General features: G+C 49.3%; 1 protein-coding gene across 1 annotated transcript in view; it reads left to right on the forward strand.

Moving 5' to 3' along the window:
• Positions 1-6764: 6764 nt before the first annotated feature.
• LOC310918455 (olfactory receptor 14J1-like) overlaps positions 6765-18226 on the forward strand; it is a gene marked incomplete at its 5' end in the record, with an annotated part of 59065 nt that continues 47603 nt past the window's right edge. Inside the window, one exon of the mRNA XM_083877317.1 lies at positions 6765-7116. Coding sequence (XP_083733443.1) covers positions 6765-7116 — 352 coding nt within the window. The remainder of the gene's footprint in view (positions 7117-18226) is intronic.

Below are 18226 nucleotides of genomic sequence, written 5' to 3' on the forward strand. Positions count from 1 at the left end.
TGAGCTGCAGTAAATTACACTTGAGTTGGTCAATTCCTTCAGCTGGTGTCTGTGCCTTTGTGCTGACCCTGCCCACTGGTAAAACAACATTGGCATAGTCTGGCCAGATCACAACAAAATGTCGCAATGTAAATGTAAATGTAAATGTAAACGTAAATGCAAATGTAAATGTAAATGTAAATGTAAATGTAAATGTAAATGTAAATGTAAGGAATCTGTCCCATCTGAAATTCTGGGATGGGAAGACCTTCTCTAGACTTTGCTGGCTCTGGAGTGGGCTGAGGTCTGAGCACTGTGCAAGCCATGGAGGAGTCAGTTAAAAGAAGCTGAACCACTGGATGTGCTAAAATGCATCCAAAAGTTGCATATGGAAAAAGGAAAAGAACTGGTGGGTTTGGAAGACAAAGCTGAATTTTGTTAAGAGCACATTGGAAACAGCACTAACAGACGGAACAATTATTGTTGGAACACTCCCACATGGAGTGACAGAAGAAGGTTTCAATCTTGAGCTCAGATGCATTTCTGCAAGTGAAAAAAATATTAATGTAATAAATAGCTATATACATATTTGTAATATAGTTAGACATATATATATTGTATATCTATATCTGTTCATATCAATATCTATGTCTATGTCTACATCTAAAATAATAATGTGAAATTCTGCTGGTAATACTAATTTGGTAGCTTTGGCTGCTCAGGGATGTAACACTAAATATCCTACAGAAAAGCATTGCCCAGGACCCAAATGTCAGTGGCCAACTTTGTGAGATTGTATACAACGAAAAGAGGAGGAAGGGAGGAAATTGGCTAATTTTACATGGTTTGCTGATACTGTGATGTAGAATGTTTTTTCGGTTACTGTGAAAAATACAGTGATTAAGGCTGCTGGCTTGTTCATATCCCAGACAATCCCCAAGCTGCAGGATTGGTTGAATGGATGAAGGGGTTGTTAAAAGAGCAGTTGGAAAAATGAGGAGATGGGAACCTGTCCAGATGGAAAACCCATGTCCCAGATGTGCTCCATACCCTTAACCATGGCCCCACTGGGGAAATGGAAACCCCCTGGGTGTGCAGGGCTGTACCCAGTTTGCAAATTCAACCATGGACAGGGAGACTTTGACCTCCTGGGAAATTGTTCTGGGGGAGATGGCCCCTGACAGGCCACCCCAGAGGTTGCAGGGCTGGACCTTCATGCATTGCAATTAATTAGGATAAATCAGAAGCAAATGAGAATTACCAATACCAAAACAAGAATTCAGAGTCCTCCAGGACACTTTTGTTTGGTCACTGCTCACTGGAGCTTGGCCTTGCAAAGGGTTCATGTCATGGGAGGAGGAATTGATGCAGAATATCAAGGAGAAATTAAACTGATAGAAAGAGCAGTAGAAGAGTGACAGAAAGAAGACAATTCTTCTTGGTGGGATTGGCCTCATGGCTATGAAATTGGAGGCTGCTGTGAAATGTATTTGTGGCACTGACTGTAATCATTGCACTGTGAGCACTTGGTGTGTTATGATTCCATATTAGAGTTGTTGTGACAATTTGTGCTGGGAAATGGAGTGCTGAGACTGTCTAAAAAGAGACACAGTCTGAAGAAAAAAAGGGGGGTTTGATAAATAACAGAGAAAAGCATCTCATTAGGCATGTTTTGAAAGGAATGTGAATTACAGCTCTGAATGATGAACTTGAGCAGCCCTTAATTGAAGGACAAGAGACAATGCCTTTATGCCTAACAGTTAATTCTAAACTGTGTTATTGAAGGAATTGTTATGAAGGTTGTTGTTCATCTCTAGAGAAAAGGACCATTTGAAATAGCAAGGCCTGAACAACCGGCCCTGAGCCAATGGAGACCTCTGGATGAACATTCCAACCAAATGCTCTATTTGTATCTGCTCGTTAATGAATCGTTATTAGCAATTATCTCTGCATCTGTTCATTGGTGAAATGTGGATTTACCTCTCTCTTTTTGAAAACCAGACAAGGCCCCATCTGGCCTTGCTTGGGGTGAAGGATCCCAGTCAACTGCCTTGGTTCCTCCTTGAACCTGGGACAGGCTTTGGGAGAAGCCAAAGAGGAGAATGAAGCCAGTTATTCCTGTACTAGAAGTGATGTCAGCTTGTTTGTTTAACAGTGTAAAAACTGAGCCCTCTCACACTGAGCTTGGAGCCCCACCTGGGGCTGGAGGAACCTGCAGGAATTGCCCGTGTCCAGGAGTGGCTCTGCAGTGGCAGCTGTGACAGCTTCCCCAGCTGCTGTGTGGACCAGAGTCTGAGGGTAGCTTGTGATGGATCTTTCTAAATCAATACAAGCAATCTTTGGTAGAAACAACTGGATGTGTTGCTGAGCTCCTGTTGTAATTCTTTGCTAATGATTATGTGCTTTGCTGAGCTCATCCTTTTGTAATTCTTTGCAGCTTTCCATTATATAAATGACACAATTCCTTAAGTTGGTGTCTGTGTCTTTGGTGCTGACCCTGCCCACTGGTGAAACAGGGCCCCGTCCTGCCTAAGTGTCACCTGGGAAGACAAAAACCCTCACTCCAAATGTCACCCCTTCCTCCTTGTTCTCCCCACTTTATACACTGCACATGATGTCCCATGGTCTGGGGTATCCCTGGGGTCACTTGGGGTCACCTGTCCTGGCTGTGTCCCCTCCCAAGCTCCCCCACAGCCCCAGCCTCTCCCCAGCGTGGCCGGACAAGGGGCAGGGAAGGCCTTGGCTCTGTGTGAGCTCAGCAAGAACAAACCCATCTCTGTGTGATCAGCCTGTGCTCAGCACCCGGCCCCAGCAGTGTCCCAGTGCCAGCCTCTGTGGCATCGGTCTCCACAAGGGGTTTCCATGGCAATGGCCAGGCCAGGTGACCCAGTTGTGGTGTCCCAGGGAGGGCTGCCATGGAAACAGTGGCCAGCCCTGACCCTTTCTGCCTGGCTGAGCTGCCTTTGGCCCTGGCAGTGGCATTTGCTGCTGGTCCCGCAGCGCCTGAGCAGCCAGCGCGGCACAGGGCAGGTGGCCATGGCACAGCTCCCAGCAAGGGATCCCCTCTGCCTCTGGGCACTGACACCAGCCCTGAGCAAGGGGCCCAGGCAGTGGGCTCAGGGCAGTGCCCGTGGCCACAGCCCCTTGCCATGGCCCAGGCCAGCTTGGCATGATGATCCAGCCTCACTCCTGGCCCAGGCCAGCCCTGCACTGCCCTTCCCCACTGCCTGTCTGCACACAAGCACTTCCAGGCCTCTCTGCATTTCCCTTCCCTCACTCTGGGCTCACTCACACACCTCCCAACAACCCACCTGCAGCTTGGAGCTGCAAGGAGTTCAAAGCTTGTCTGGCCTTCAGGAGTTGGTCTAATTCTGCCTTCAGCCAATTCTGGATTTGTGTTTCTTGCAGAACTTGCTGTGTGTCTAAAACATTCCTTGCATGGTTCTGCCTTGGGGAAGGGGAACCTCCTTGGTGGCCCCTTGGCCTTGGCACACACTTGAGGAGTGCGTCTGTTTTAACTGGGGCTACTCAGGAGATACAGAGTGCTAAAATAAAAGATGATAAACTGATTTTTGCCTGTGTACTCTCAGTTTTCCAAGCAAAGCATGTCCCAGGTGAGTGACGAAAGGCAGGATGGGGTTGAGGAATGTATGTAGCAAGGTTGTCCACACTGCTTCAGACCTCAAGGCATAGCTGCTCTTGCCAGGACAGACCTCCCTAGGAGAGTCCCTGGATCAATATCAGTTACTGAATGCTGCAATCACCTCTTCTCTAAAGAGAACAGGAATACAATACATCCTTACAAATAGAAATGTGTATTTCTTAGAAGCTCTTGGAAAGTTTTCTCCATAACTGCAGTAAGAAACCTTCCTAATGAACTGCACCAGACCAGAGGGAAATCAAGGCACAGCCATGGTTTGTCAGGACTTGTTTGATCCTAATGAGCCCCGTGGTGCATTTGGTGCTGAGCCCTGGAACCTCAGGGCCTGAGAGGAGATTGCACAAACCTTTGCAGAAGGCAAAGTCAGAAGAAACACCCAAAGTGTCTGGAAGCAATAATGGGTCCCACTGAGGTCCATCCCCAACACAGGCCCTATATGGAGTTCTTGGAGGAAAGAATTAGAGGCCAGGACTGCACAAAAACTTCTCAGAGACTCAGTGTGGGAATGAAAATCCAAAATACCTTAAACACCTTAAGTATCTCAGAGCATCAATGAGCCCCACTGAGTGTCAATACAAAGCTCTCAAGGGACTCATTAAAGCAGATAATTGGAGGCCAATTATCACACACAGCACTCAGTGTCAAAAAGTAGTTCCTTAATAAACTTTGAGTACTGTGAAGTGCTAATGAGCCCCACTGAGTGTTGTTACTGACTCAGAATCCCAAGGGACTTGTTAAAGTAGATAATTGGGGCCATGATTGCACAAACCTCTCATAGAGTCAGTTTTAAAAGGGAAACTCCAAGCACCTTAAAACAACTAAAATATCTTGAAGCATTAATAAGCCCCACTGAGTGTTGTTACTGATAAAGCCTCTCAAGGGACTAATTACAGTAGATAATTGGATTGCACAGACCTCTCAGAGATTCCAAGGCAAGAGCAAAACCCAAAGTCCTTTGAAAAACCTGTCACCACTGCCTGCAGTTCTCTGCTCTGCCTGGGGCCTGGGGACACTTTTCCTGTCCTGTCCCTCTGTGAGACCCATTAAAACTTCAAGAAACTTTGGAGTTGGATTCTGACTTGGAGTTCTTGAGAAGTTTCATCATCTCCCTCTGATGTTCAGGGCCTCCTCACCAAGCCCCAAGAGGGTCATTAAAGTCCTTGTGCTGTGTCTCTGCTGCTGAGCTGGACTGGGCTCCTGGCACAGAGGCACCTCCTGGCAACCAAGAAAAGCTTCAAATACAGATTTCTCTTGATGAGCAGCTCTTCTCCCAGCCCAGCAGGGCTGGGGCACTGCCTGCAGCCACCCCGGGCACAGCACACAGGCACAGAGAGCTTCAATCACTCAGGGCTGGGAAGGGGCTGACAAGTGCCTGGGGGAGAATCACTCCCAGCCCTTGGCACAGGAACCTCTGGCTGCAGGACAATGCAGCTGCAGCTCCTGCAGTCCTCTCCTAAAGCTGGACCATCCCAATGCCTACAGACTCTGTGAGTACATTCTCTGCTTGTCTCCTGTGTAGAGCAGCCAGGGGTGCCCAGGGCTGTCCTGCAGAGCAGGGTCCTGCAGCCCAGGGTGCTGTGCTGGGGCAGGGACTCTGCTGCCTGCCAGGGACAGCTCTCAGCCAGCCCTGGGAGCTGCTCCCAGCACTAGGGGACAAGATCTGGGTGGAAGGAGACGTAGCTGGTAAGGCTTGGAAGTGTTCTCCTTGTGTGGTGAGGATACTGAATTGTTCAGGATGGCTCCCAACATGGCATTAAATTGCAGAACATTCCCAAGCAGGTAATCCAGGGAGCAAAGCGAGGTAGGGGCTCCATAAATGGGGAAATCCTGCTTTATTAATCTACTGCTCTGTGTTGCCTGGATGGGAAATTGCACATAGACATTCATCTCTATGTTCAGGTTGAAAAAAAAGAGCCAAAAATTTTGTCTCATATCTTACTAAACCCAGCAGTGACAGAAATCAGCACAGGACCCCTTGCAGGCAGCACCAGAATCACTTTTCCAGCCTCCTCAGGGTTGCTCTGAGGTTGCCATCAGAGCCTGCAGAGCCAGAGCTGCCCCTGGGCAGTGCCTGAGCTGGGAGGGCTCTGCAGGGCAGAGCTGAGCCCCCAGGGCTGGGCTGGGCTCTGGCAGCACTGGCAGGGCCCAGCCCTGGGCACAGGGAAGCAGCTGCAGGCAGGGACAGCTCCAGGCAGCAGAGCCCTGGGCAGGCACTGGGGGGAAAGTGCCACCAAGCTGTGCTGGGATATTCAAAGTCCTCTCCAAACGGAACTATTCCATGATTACACTTTTTACAGATCCTCATGCCAAGACACCATAAATGGGGTGTCCCAGCTCCCCTTGCCCTGGGGAGCAGCTCTGGGCAGGGCAGGCTGGAGGCTGGGAATGAGCTGACTGTCCTCAAGCAGTGCCATGGACAGGACCCTTGGTGTGTCCTCAGGATGCCATCCAGGCTGTGAGCTGCCTCCAGGGGACACTGGGGACAGGAGTGTCCTTGGCCAGAGGTGAGGCTGACATTCTGAGAAAGGCTGAGCCAGTTTGTTCTGCTGTGGCTCCCTCTGCTCTCAGCTGTGTCAGGCTGATTTTCAGGGGAACACAGTGACTGCCCTTGATCTCAGAAAGGGCAGCTGGGGACAGATGGAGTGACAGAGCAGCTCCCTTCACTCTTCACTGAGTTATAGCCAATGCTCTTGCACTGCACATTTCTTTCTGATCTCCCTGGGCACAGCAGGAAAGCCTCTCAAACTGCCTTTGGCCATCACCATTCCTTAGTCCTGGGGCAGGAGAGGCTGCCAAGCTCCTCTGCCTCAGGAGCACTTTGGGCTGATGAAGTTCAACCCCAGGACTGGCCCCTGTCCCTGTCCCCATGACCCCATTGCTGCAGAGCAGAGCTGGCCCTTCAGTGTCCATGGGCAGAGCCCCTGCTTGTCACAGCCACGGGGCCAGATCCCAGCAGAGCTCCAGGCACAGGGCTGCAGGAAGGGCTCTGAGAAAAGGAGAATTGGGTGGCAAAGAGCAGCAGGGGCAGGGCTGGGAGAAAAGGCTCAGTACATTGCTCAGCAAAGTCTCCCCTGACTTGTCACTGTGTCCTCCTTCAACAGGACTCCATGGCCAGAGTGAAGAAATGTCCAACAGCAGCTCCATCAGCCACTTCCTCCTGCTGGCATTGGCAGACACGAGGCAGCTGCAGCTCCTGCACTTCTGCCTCTTCCTGGGCATCTCCCTGGCTGCCCTCCTGGCCAACGGCCTCGTCATCAGCGCCGCAGCATGCGGCCACCACCTGCACAGCCCCATGTTCTTCTTCCTGCTCCACCTGGCCCTCAGCGACCTGGGCTGCATCTGCACCACTGTCCCCAAAGCCATGCACAATTCCCTCTGGGACACTAGGGACATCTCCTACACAGGATGTGCTGCTCAGCTCTTTTTCTTTCTGTTCTTTATCACAGCAGAATTTTCCCTCCTGACCATCATGTGCTGTGGTTTCCCTGTTCATCACCACTGGCACATTTGTCTACCTGAAGCCTCCCACCATCTCCTCCCCATCCCTGGATCTGGCCCTGTCAGTTCTGTACTCAGTGGTGCCTCCAGCCCTGAACCCTCTCATCTACAGCCTGAGGAACCAGGAGCTCAAGGCTGCAGTGTGGAGACTGATGATTGGATGTTTTCAGAAACATTAAACTGCTGGCCAATTTCTGAAAATCACTTGTAATAAAATTCATCTTTGATACTTCTTGTTGGTTGCATTTTGGAGGGTCTTCTTTCCTTGTTTTACTTCATAATTCTTATCCACAAAGAAATGCCACTGTTCATGCCATTTCTCATTTTGTTTCTCTCCACCTTCCCTTTGGCCACAGACTGTGTCAGTGAGGGGCTGCACTCTCGGTGGCTTTAAAAGAACTCAAGGATCTCCCAGCCAAGTTTTCTGCAGAGATGCCCCTTTTGTTCCCTTCTGTGCAGCTGCAGCAGCAATGTCTGTGTGCAGAGCTGGGGGCAGATCAGGGCTGGCACAGCAGCTGTGCCCAGGAGCAGCAGCCCTTGGTGCTGCCAGTGCTGCTGCCGTGGCCCTGCCCCGCTGCCCTCCTGGCCCTGGTGTTGCTGTAGGGCCTGAGGGCTCTCGGGGCCGGGCACAGGGCTGGGGGTGGCAGTGCCGGGGCTGCAGCAGGGACAGGCCATGGGCACTGCTGGGGCAGCGCTGACGCCTCAGGGCAGGGCCTGGGGGCTCCAGGCTCCTTGCCCAGGCTCTCTCCAGAACACGCCCAGGCCAATGCTCAGCACAGAAAAGCCCCGGGAGCAGCCCCAGGCTGGCCCTGGGCAGGCTGGGGGCAAACAGCAGGGCTGGGGCTCTGCAAGGACCCTGGGGGAGACGGGAAGGAGCAGCAGAGCAGGGGCTGATCCATCCCCACTGCGCTGGACACCCCAGGGCAGCGTCCCAGAGCGTCCTCATGCACCTGCCAACAACATCCCCCCTGGGCAGCCCTGGCCTCTCCCCCAGCTCACACAGGGGCCACATCCTTGCAGGCACAGACACGGCAGCACTGCCTCAGGAGCCCCTGTTTGCACTGCCCAGAGCAGGCCTCAGCACCCCCATGCTGTTGGTGTGGAGAGATGAACCTGAGGGAGCACAAATGCCATCAGCCCCTGGGGCCAGGAAGGGCTGGGCCACAGCAGGGAAACCACTCAGCTTTGGCGTGGCCTCTCAAGTCACACAGAGAGTTTGTTCCCATCAGCTCTGAGTTTCCTGTGCCACTGCAGACGTTGTTGCTCAGAGCCAGGGCTGCCTGGCAGCCACCCCCAAACTGCCCTCAGCATTTCCTTTGCTTCACCTTGGCTTTATTTACTCTGCCTGCTACAAATTTCTTCCTGTTGCCAACCCCTGTTCCCTCCCCTGCAAACAGCCCATCCCTGGTTGCCCTTTCCTCTCTGGCCCCACTCCCCATTGCAGTTCCTGAGTTGGCACCATGGGAACGTCCCTTGGGGAGCAGGATCATCCTCCAAGGGCTTCAGGAATTGTCTGCAGGCTCCTGCAGTGCCTGGGGCTGCTCCCTTGCCAGAGGCACCCCAGGCCAGGGGGGCACATCTGGGCTGCTGTGTCTGGCTGTGGGGCTCCTGTTGTGGGCCATGAGGAGGAGCTGCAGAGGCTCTGCAGGACTGACAGGATGGGCTTTGGGGCTCTCAGGAGAAGCTGAGGGACCTGGGCTGCTGCACCTTCTGAAGAGGAGGCCCAGGCCTCATCCTGACACTGCTGCAAGGCTGCTTTCAGAGAATCACACAATCAGCACGGCTGGAAATTACCTTGGACATCATCAAGTGCAACCTGTGCCCTGACACTGCCTTGTTTCCCCTGAGCCTCCTCTTGTCCAGGAGAAACAAGCCCAGCTCCCTCAGCTGCTCCTCACAGGACTTGTGTTCCAGAGCCCTCCCCAGCCTTGTTCCCTTCTCTGGACACGCTCCAGCCCCTCCATGTTGTTCCTAAATTGGGGGGCCCAGAACTGGACACAGCACTCGAGGTGCTGCCTCAAGCAGTGCCCAGCACAGGGGAAGAATCTCTGCCCTGCTCCTGCTGGCCACACTGTTCCTGATCCATAGGAGTGCCAGGGCTTGGATGAGGGACATGGTGGGCAGGGCCTGGGGACAAAGTCGAATTTCTGTCAGCCATGAAGGGTGTCTTGGGTTTTCTAACAAAACAAACAAATAAGCAAACAACAGTTTATTCTGTTCCATCTTTTGGAACCTGTCTGGGGAGGTGTTTTTTCTTTATCTGTTTTATCTGCAGGAAGGAGGGTGCAAGTGCCTTTCTGATAACAAGCCAGCTGTTAAAACCGGGTGGGGCATTAATTCTTATCTCTGTTCACCCTCCCATTCCCTCCATGGGGATCTCTTCTGTTAATGGGCCATTACAGCTCAGCAGTGACATTTGAAAAATATTTGGGGGATATTTTTGAATTGTTTTGGTAGCAGTGTGGGGATATTTGAGAATATTTTGGGAATGTTCTTGGTGGTATTTTGGGGACATTTTGAGAAGATTCTGGAAATATTTTAGGAACAATTCAGAGACAAATTAGAAATGTTCTGTGAATATTTTTGGGGGAATTAGGATGTTTGGGGGATAATTTGATGAAGTTGTTGGCATATTTCTGGGACATTTCAGGAATGTTTTGGGAATATCCCAGAAATATTTCGAGAACATTTTGGAGATATTCCAGTGATATTTTGGGGATATTTTGGAGATGCTTTGAGAAGATTCTGGGAATAATATGAGAATATTTCAGGAATATTTCATAAGCAATCCACTCACATTATTGGGACTTTTTGGGGAAGATTATGAGGACATTTTAGAAACACTCCATGAACACTTGTGGGAATTTTTTTGGAACATTTCAAGGGATTTTAGAAACACTACATGCACCTATTTGGGACTATGTTTTGGGAATGTTGCAGGGGATTTTAAGAACATGCCATGCACATTTAAGGAATATTCTGGAGATATCTTGAGGGATTATGGAAATATTCCCCACACATTTTTTGGAAATTTTTTGGAATATTTCCGGAACATTTTAGGCACCCTTCCTGCAGAATTTTGAGAATTTTTTGGGAACATTTCCAGGGAATTTTGTCTCACCTGTCTCCAAATTACCCCAAAATATCCACAAAATTACACAAAAATTACCCCAAATTATCCCCAAAATCTCAGCAAAATTACCTCAGAATTAGACCAATATTAGCTCAAAATAGTCCAAAATATTGCCAAAATTAGCCCAAAATATTCCTCAAACTTACTCAAAAATATTTCCAAAATAACCCCCAAATATCCCCTAAGTTACCCAGGGGAGTCTGGGAGAAGGGAGAAAGGGAGAGGAAGGAAAAAAAATGGGTCGAGAAGTTGCCCAGGGAGATTTTGGGGGGTTCAGAAAGTTCCCAAATGGGTCGGGAATGGCCCAGGGGGGTCCTGGAGCATCCCCAAATGGGTCTGGAGTCTCTAGGGGCCCTCAAATGGGTCTGTGACGGGGTCCCAAGGGGTTCCAGGGAGTTTTTGGGAGTCCCCAAATGGGTCTGGGGTCTCTGAGGGCCCCCAAATGAGTCAGAGGGTGTCCTAAGGGGGTCTCTAAGGAGTTTCAGGGGGTCCCAAAGGGCTCCCCAAATGGGTGTGGGGCAGTCCCAGGTGCCCCCAATGGGTCTGGGGGGTCAGAGGCGTCCCAAATGTGTCTGGGGGATCCAAGGGGAGTCTTGGAGGTCCCCAAGTGTCCCCAAAAGGGTCTGGGGTCCCAAGGAGGTTCTATAAGGGGTCTGGGGGTGTCACAAAGGGGGCCTAGAAGAGTTTGGGGGGGGAGTCCCAAGAGGGTTTTGGGGGGATCCCAGGGCAGTTTTGGGGCTCCCCAAATAGGTCAGGGGGTCCCCAAGTGTCCCCAAAAGAGTCTGGGGTCTCCCAAAGGGATTTCAGGGGCTCCCAGGTGTGTCCCAGGTGTCCCCAAAAGGCTCTGGGGTCTCCCCGCCTTCACCTTGGGTCACCTGGGCAGGGGTTGGGCAGGATCTTTCAATCACTTGCTACACTTGGGACTTGGCCCCTGCTTGACAAAAAGGCGGATGGAGCTCACAGGCTCCTTCCGGAGAGCAGCTGGCCCTGCAGGATTCCTCTGGGCAGGAGAGTTCCTGCAATCACAGGCTTGCTTTTGATAAATATCATGGCCTGGGCATGGAGTTGGCTTTTTCCCTGCAGTGAATTTAATATTCTGTGAGTTTTCCAAAACTCTCTGTCAGAGATGGCTCACTGAAATGATTTCTCTGCTCCCAAGACATGCAAATTACTTTCTTTTGACATTCTTTATCCTTTTCCCTCTCTTTTTTATTCAAGACTTTGGTTTTCACTGTTGAGGTGCAGGCTATCCCAAAATATGCCAGGACTTTGGAGGAGTGGTTTTATGGAGATGATGGCTCTGGCCTGGGAGCCACACTTCCCAGCTCTGGCCTGAACTTTAGTACCTGCTCTACAGAAATCAACGTTTTCCCAAACAGACACCTTGGGTTTGGAGTTCCCCAACTTGAGGCCATCAAATGCTGCTCTTCAGAGCCTGCACATCTTCCCCCTAAAATCAGATGGAGATAAATGGGTCAAATCTTTCCAAGAATCTCTTTCAACACAGCACCTCAAAATAGAAAATCTTCCTTTCCCTAAGAGAATCTATTTCCAACTAATACCTCTTTCCCACAATGAAAATAATCTGATGATCTATAAAAAGCAGTTTTTTGTCCAAAGTATTGCCCTTTAAATTTTATCAGCACTACCACTGATAAGAAAAAGATAAGATAAGAGATAAGAAAAAGTTCAAAAGGAATGACTGTAAATTTGTTGAGTCATCATGGAGTCAAAAGAACTGGAACCAGATTTGGGGTGAACGAATGGGGCATTAAACTTCCAAATAAATTTTTGCTGAAAAACAGACTTTCACCTTAAAATACAATTATTAAAAAAAACCAAACCCAAAACAACAACAACAACAACAACAACAACAACAAAAACTAAAGGAAGGGAAAATTGACAAAATTAAGACCTGCAAAACTATCAATGACTCTGCTGACTGAGCTCTCCATTTGATCTATCCTTTAAGTTATTTTCCCAAAGGATCAGCACAGAGCCTGCCAGCAGCAGTAACCTCCTGTGACACACAAAATTATGTTGCAATCAGCAATTCTTTCAAGGGCTGCAGCCCAAGCACGTCCGTGGTTTCAAAGGAAACAGTGCAATTCAACTACCTACAGGTACTAAACAGAGGTGTGGGGTTTTAATTGTGGGACACCGTGATGGCAGGAATAAGACCTTTCTTACATGAAAGGAGATGGAAAAGGATACTGTTTAAAAAATGCTGATGAGGACTTTGAGAGATCAAGCTCTAAGTGACTGTGGTGTTTGACACCTTGATCAGAGCTATATCCCCTTCAGATAATCTGGAAAATCTTTGAGGCTGATTATGGGCTGTGATAAATTCATCTGAAATACACTGTTCCGACATTTAATACTGATAAAATACTGATAAAAGTCATGTAATGAAAACAGTATTGAAGAAGAAAACTGCAAAATCATCAGAGACAAGCATATGCCTCAGCAGAAAACTGAGAAAGTTCTCAAAGTTAAAAAACCTTTACTGACATGGGAAGAAACAAAAACCAACTTAATTCAATTTTACGCTCTTGAATGGTTCAAATTCAAAATTCAGAGTATGGGTTGGAAAATCAACCAAGAAAGTCTGCTCTGGTCAAACTCCTGGAGTTCAACAAGCACCTAGAGACTTTCAGCAATCCATCCACAGGTTTTGAAAACCAATCCACAGGGACTGAGAAATCCAGAGACAAGTCTGTTCCAGTGGCTTTGCAGCCTCTGCTGGGAAATCCATGGCCAGCCCCAAGGCCCTACAAGACCCAGTTATCAACAATCTAAAATTCACACCCTCAACTTGAAGCTGCTAATTTCTCCAGAAACTGAGTTCATTTCTCTTCAGTGCATGCACAGATCGTCATGGCAATGAAGCATTAAAGAGAAGAATATCTCCCAAGGACAATCAGACAAGTCAAAGCCACTGCAGAACTCCAAAGTGAGGAAGTGCAGGCTGGTGCCCTGAGCCAGGCTGGCTGCTGCAGGGCTCTGGGACACAATCACAGAACAACTTGGGGCAGGAGGGGCCTCAGGAGGTGCCCCAGCCCAACCTCCAGAGCACGGCAGGGGCAGCTGAGGGATCAGACCAGGCTGCTCAGAGCTTTATCCAGCAGGGCCCTGAGCAACCCCAGCCATGGAGAGGGCACCACCTCTGTGGGGAGCTGCTGCAGTGCTGAGCTTTCCTTGTGCTCAGCTTCAGGAGCAGCCTGGACTGCTCTGATTTCTATTTATGCCACTTCAGTTACGGCCCCCAAGCCTCCATCTTAAATCTATGGTTCTAAAGAATTCATCTCTTATATGTAAACCACAAAGTTTACATTTGCATTTTAAAATACAGTACTCGACACAGAGTACAAACCTGTACACTGAAGCAGCATATGCCCTCAGTACAGAATAATTTCCTCTTCATACTGCTCCTGGGTCTTGTGGCTGAGCTGACAGACTGCACTGCTGCCAGACTTCCACTCTAGTTGCTCCTCAGGCCACCTCTTTTCTCAAGAAACAGCTGGATGCAAATGCCAAGAGATGAGTCACATTCAAAGTGCTGCAAAGACAAGTGAAGTCATTTAGTAACTTTCAGGTTAAAGAAACAAGAGTCCAGTCCTGTGAAATCTGCCAACCCCTGCTCATGTGCCCAGGAATTCTGAGCTTGTCTCCCCCTGCCCTGCTGGGCCAGCCCCATCCCGCTGCCGCCGTTTCTTCGGCGCTGCCTTGAGGCTTTTTGCTGCTCTGTGACCCCACACTGCCCTGCCCTGCTGGGACATCCCAGCCATTCCAGCTGCCACTGCACAGCTTCTGATCGCATCCACCAGCCCGGGATTTTTTCCATTCTTCCAGCTTGGTGCTCTCAGGGTCCCGAGAGATTGGACTGCCCCGGGCTTTGTGAAACAATACCTCCCAAGGTTCCTGGTTGTGTTTGCTATTAATGCTGTAGTTGTTGTTGTTTGTTTGCCTTGTTATATATACTAGTAAAGAACTGTTCTTCTGAACCTCATCCCTCTGCCTGAAAGCCCCTTTCCTTTTCTAAATTCTAATAATTTGGAGGGAGGGGGTTTGAATTCTCCATTTCTAGGGAGGCCCTGCCCCTCCCCAGCAGATCCCTGTCTTTCAAACAAAGACAGCCTTTCATGTGTCCTCAGTACTCCTAGCATGCATCCTTGTAATTCCTTCAATCTGCTCATTTAGCACAGTCCTGGTGTTCTGTTAGGCCAGGAGACCTGTTAGAAATAACTGTGTAGTTCTTGGCTTTCACACTTATATCTTGGCTTTTGCAAATTATTTTGACACAGTGCAGTTTTTAATCTCTTTTAAACTGCTTTTGATATAGTCTAATTTGTCACCCTTTAGCAGTTAATACCCTAATCCCTGTGGAGATTGCATATTTCAGTGTGATAAATGTATTACAGTTTATGGTATTGCAAAATATTGAAATAGAGTATATTATAAAACTATAAATATATAGTATAAAGACAATATTAATAAACAAATATAAATACAAATATAAACAACAATAGAAATATACAATTTAATAGATTATTTAAATACTAAAAAATTAAAATCTGCTAACTATCTTTGCAGAAGTGACTATGGTTGGGAAATAATGACTCATGCCTGTATTTCTGTAACTGACTGACAATAGTGAAATGGCTAATGTTGATTGAAAGAAAAACATTGGCTAAAATGTCTGGATGATAAGATAACATTGGAAAAAAAAAAAAAAACAAGGCAAATAACACAGGAAGGGCCATGAGGAATCCACCACCGACCCTTTGGCCATCAATAACTGACAAACCACAGACCAGGTGGCCTTGAGAGGTAATAAAACACAAAAGTCTCAAAATCACATCTGCATTATGACACATATTTAAGGAAGATGAAGTCAGGCGTTGAACTAAGCTAAAGAATTGCCAGAAAATGTGCACACAAAGGAATGTTTAATGGTGTATAGTCTTCATGAATATGCATTTGACCAATAGTCTTGGGTTGCAATGCAAGATGGAACCAAAAGTTTATATTCCATTCACATCTGTTAAAACCAGGTGGGGCAATGTTCTTTATCTCTTTCATGGCCCATCCCTCATAACTCCAGGGATTATCTTCTGTTAATGGCCCAGCTGTTAAAACCAGGTGGGGCAGTGTTCTTTATCTCTTCCACACCCCATCCTCCCTCCAGGGGCTTATCTTCTGTTAATGGGCTGCATTGATGTTCACTGCATGACTGATAAAAGTAAACCATCCCATTGGGAGATGTTCCACCCACAGGGAGGAGCCAAGCATTCCTACCTGGATATAATCTGACATTCACCACCCCAGAAGCAGCCTGTTTCCACTGGATTCCCAGAGGAGCACCAGACCCATCTGCACCACCACTGGACTTTCCGAGGAAAACTACACCCTTCTATAACATCACTGCTTCAAGAAAACCACATCTGTCACTCCAGGAGGACTGCAGCCACCAACACCCTGACTAACTGGGTGTCAGGTTGTATTCTGACTCTGTTAGGGTTTTCTTCTTTTAGTTTTCGACAGCATTTTTAGTTTAACATTTTACTTTAGGCTGCGACGAAGAGGAAGATGGCCCAGGATATCCAGGCAGGTGAGGAGGAAGTCAGTGCCCCTTTCCCCCTCTCTCCTGTTCCATCTCCCAGCCCAGCACGGCCCCCGGCTGCAGGACAACCCTGCTGCCAACACTGTCCTGCTGGGGATGGACTGAGGGGATCTCCTTCCCCTTCCCTCTGGCACAGAGGAAAATCCCATCCTCTCCTTGTCCATCCTCCCCCAGACAAGGAGCTGAGGATGGAGACCAGGGAAGACAAATCCCCTCGAGAGAACCTTATGGAAGAAGCTGTTTTGGGCAGCTCCACGGCAGAGGAATCCAAAAGGAAGGAAAAGCCCCAGAGATCCCTTAGGAGGAGGGGCTCCAAACCCATCCCAGGGGGCTCTGAGGAGGAAAGACCAACCCCACACCAGGAAGGTGGACAGAGCTTCAGCCTGGGCTCTGAACTGGTCCATGAGCAGCGTCATGATGGGGAGAAGCCCCACAAGTGCTTGGAGTGTGGGAAGAGCTTCAACTGGAGGTCCCAACTGATCAGCCACCAGAGGATCCACACTGATGAGAGGCCCTTCCGCTGCCCCGACTGCAGGAAGGGCTTCAACCACAAATCCACCCTCGTCACCCACCGGCGCATCCACACTGGGGAGAGGCCCTACGAGTGTGGGGAATGTGGGATGAGCTTCAGTGACAGATCCAGCCTGATCTGCCACCAGAGGATCCACACCAGGGAACAGCCCTACAAGTGTGAGCAATGTGGGAAGAGCTTCAGCCAACGCTCCAATCTGATCCGCCACCAGAACACCCACGCTGAGGAAAGGCCATACAAGTGTGGGGAATGTGGGAAGGGCTTCAACCAGAGGGGCCAGCTGATCATCCACCAAATGAGCCACACTGGGGAGAGGCCCTACAAGTGTTCTGAGTGTGGGAAGAGGTTTAACACCAGCTCCAATCTCCTCCTGCACGAGCGGATTCACACAGAGGAGAGGCCCTTCCGCTGCCCCGACTGCGGGAAGGGCTTCAAACAAAACTCCAACCTCGTCACCCACCGGCGCATCCACACTGGGGAGAGGCCCCACGAGTGTCCCCAGTGTGGGAAGAGCTTCACCCACAGCTCTAACTTGACCCAACACCAAAGGAGGCACCGGTAAAGGAACGGCCCTGTGAATGCCCCAACTGTGGGAAGAGCATAATTTGAGTCTCCAACCTCATCCCTCATCAGAAGACCCAGATTTTGCAGAACCCTGGTGACCCACAATCACTGTGATCCATGCTGGGAGGAAATCTGTCCCTTTCCCTGCCCCTGGCAATGAAATTAGGTGGAATTGAAGAATGTGAGGGTCTGGCCATGGCCCTGTCATTGTATTCGATCCCATCTCAGGTCATGGCTAAAGGCAAGAAAGGGACTCTCTCTCTCCCTCATGGAGAAGCATGAACTTTCCAGGCAGAAGGAAATGCATGGCTGGGAAGAACCAATTGGTGTTGTTTTATTTTTACTTGTATATAGTTTGCCATACCTCTTCTATTATCCCTGTTGTTTCTGTTCCTATTTGTTGCTTATATTGTTGCAGTTGCCAATAAATTGTTCTTATCCCAGCCTGGGCTCTTTGCCTTTTGTACTTTCAGTGGGAGGCTGAAGGGCAGCGAGGGGCGGCACCATTTTAGCGGGAGCAGGAAATTGAGGAATCCCATTCCTCAAGCCCGGCCCGGGGAAACTGAGCATCACAGCTGGTGCCAGCCCTGGCTGCCCTGGCAACAGCCTTGGCAGCGGGTCCCTGGCTGGGGGCTGTGGGAACCTCTTCCCTCTGGGGCCCAGGGACAGGACTGCAGGCAACGGCTGGAGCTGCTGCCCCTCCCTGCTCCAAGTGCCTCCTTCCAGCCGGGCTCTGGGGCTGCTGAGGCTGCTCTGGGCTCTGCCAGGGCTCTGCTGGGGCTCAGCTCTCGGCCACGCTGGGCCTGCTGCCCATCACATTGCTCCAGGCACCTGAATCACACCGGGAAAGAAGGGAAACTTGCAAGCAAGTTGAGATTCAATATTTTTTATTCAAAAAATCCTAAGTAGCCAACAGAAAGCTGTTCTCAAGTGCTGCATCTCCTCTGCACCCACGTGTCCTGTCTCCTCTGGGCCAGCTCTTGTTCTCCAGTTGCTCCTTGCAGGCCACAAGGAGCCAGCAAACACCCTGTGTAGGCACCATGTGCAGGTTTTCAATGCTAAGTTCAATTTATCTTTAACTTGAACTAGTTGATTTGTAGTAGAATTAACCCTTCCTCAAAAATTAACACTTGCTTGCCCATTTTTAAAACACATAGCTTGAATTTGCTTTATCATGTACATGTTATGTTAACTTGAAAAATGTTCTGAAGAGAAAAACACATTTACTATTTTTAT

The sequence above is a fragment of the Zosterops lateralis genome, assembly GCF_965231275.1.
Source record: "Zosterops lateralis genome assembly, chromosome: 23".
In the NCBI taxonomy this organism is placed as follows: Eukaryota; Metazoa; Chordata; class Aves; order Passeriformes; family Zosteropidae; genus Zosterops; species Zosterops lateralis.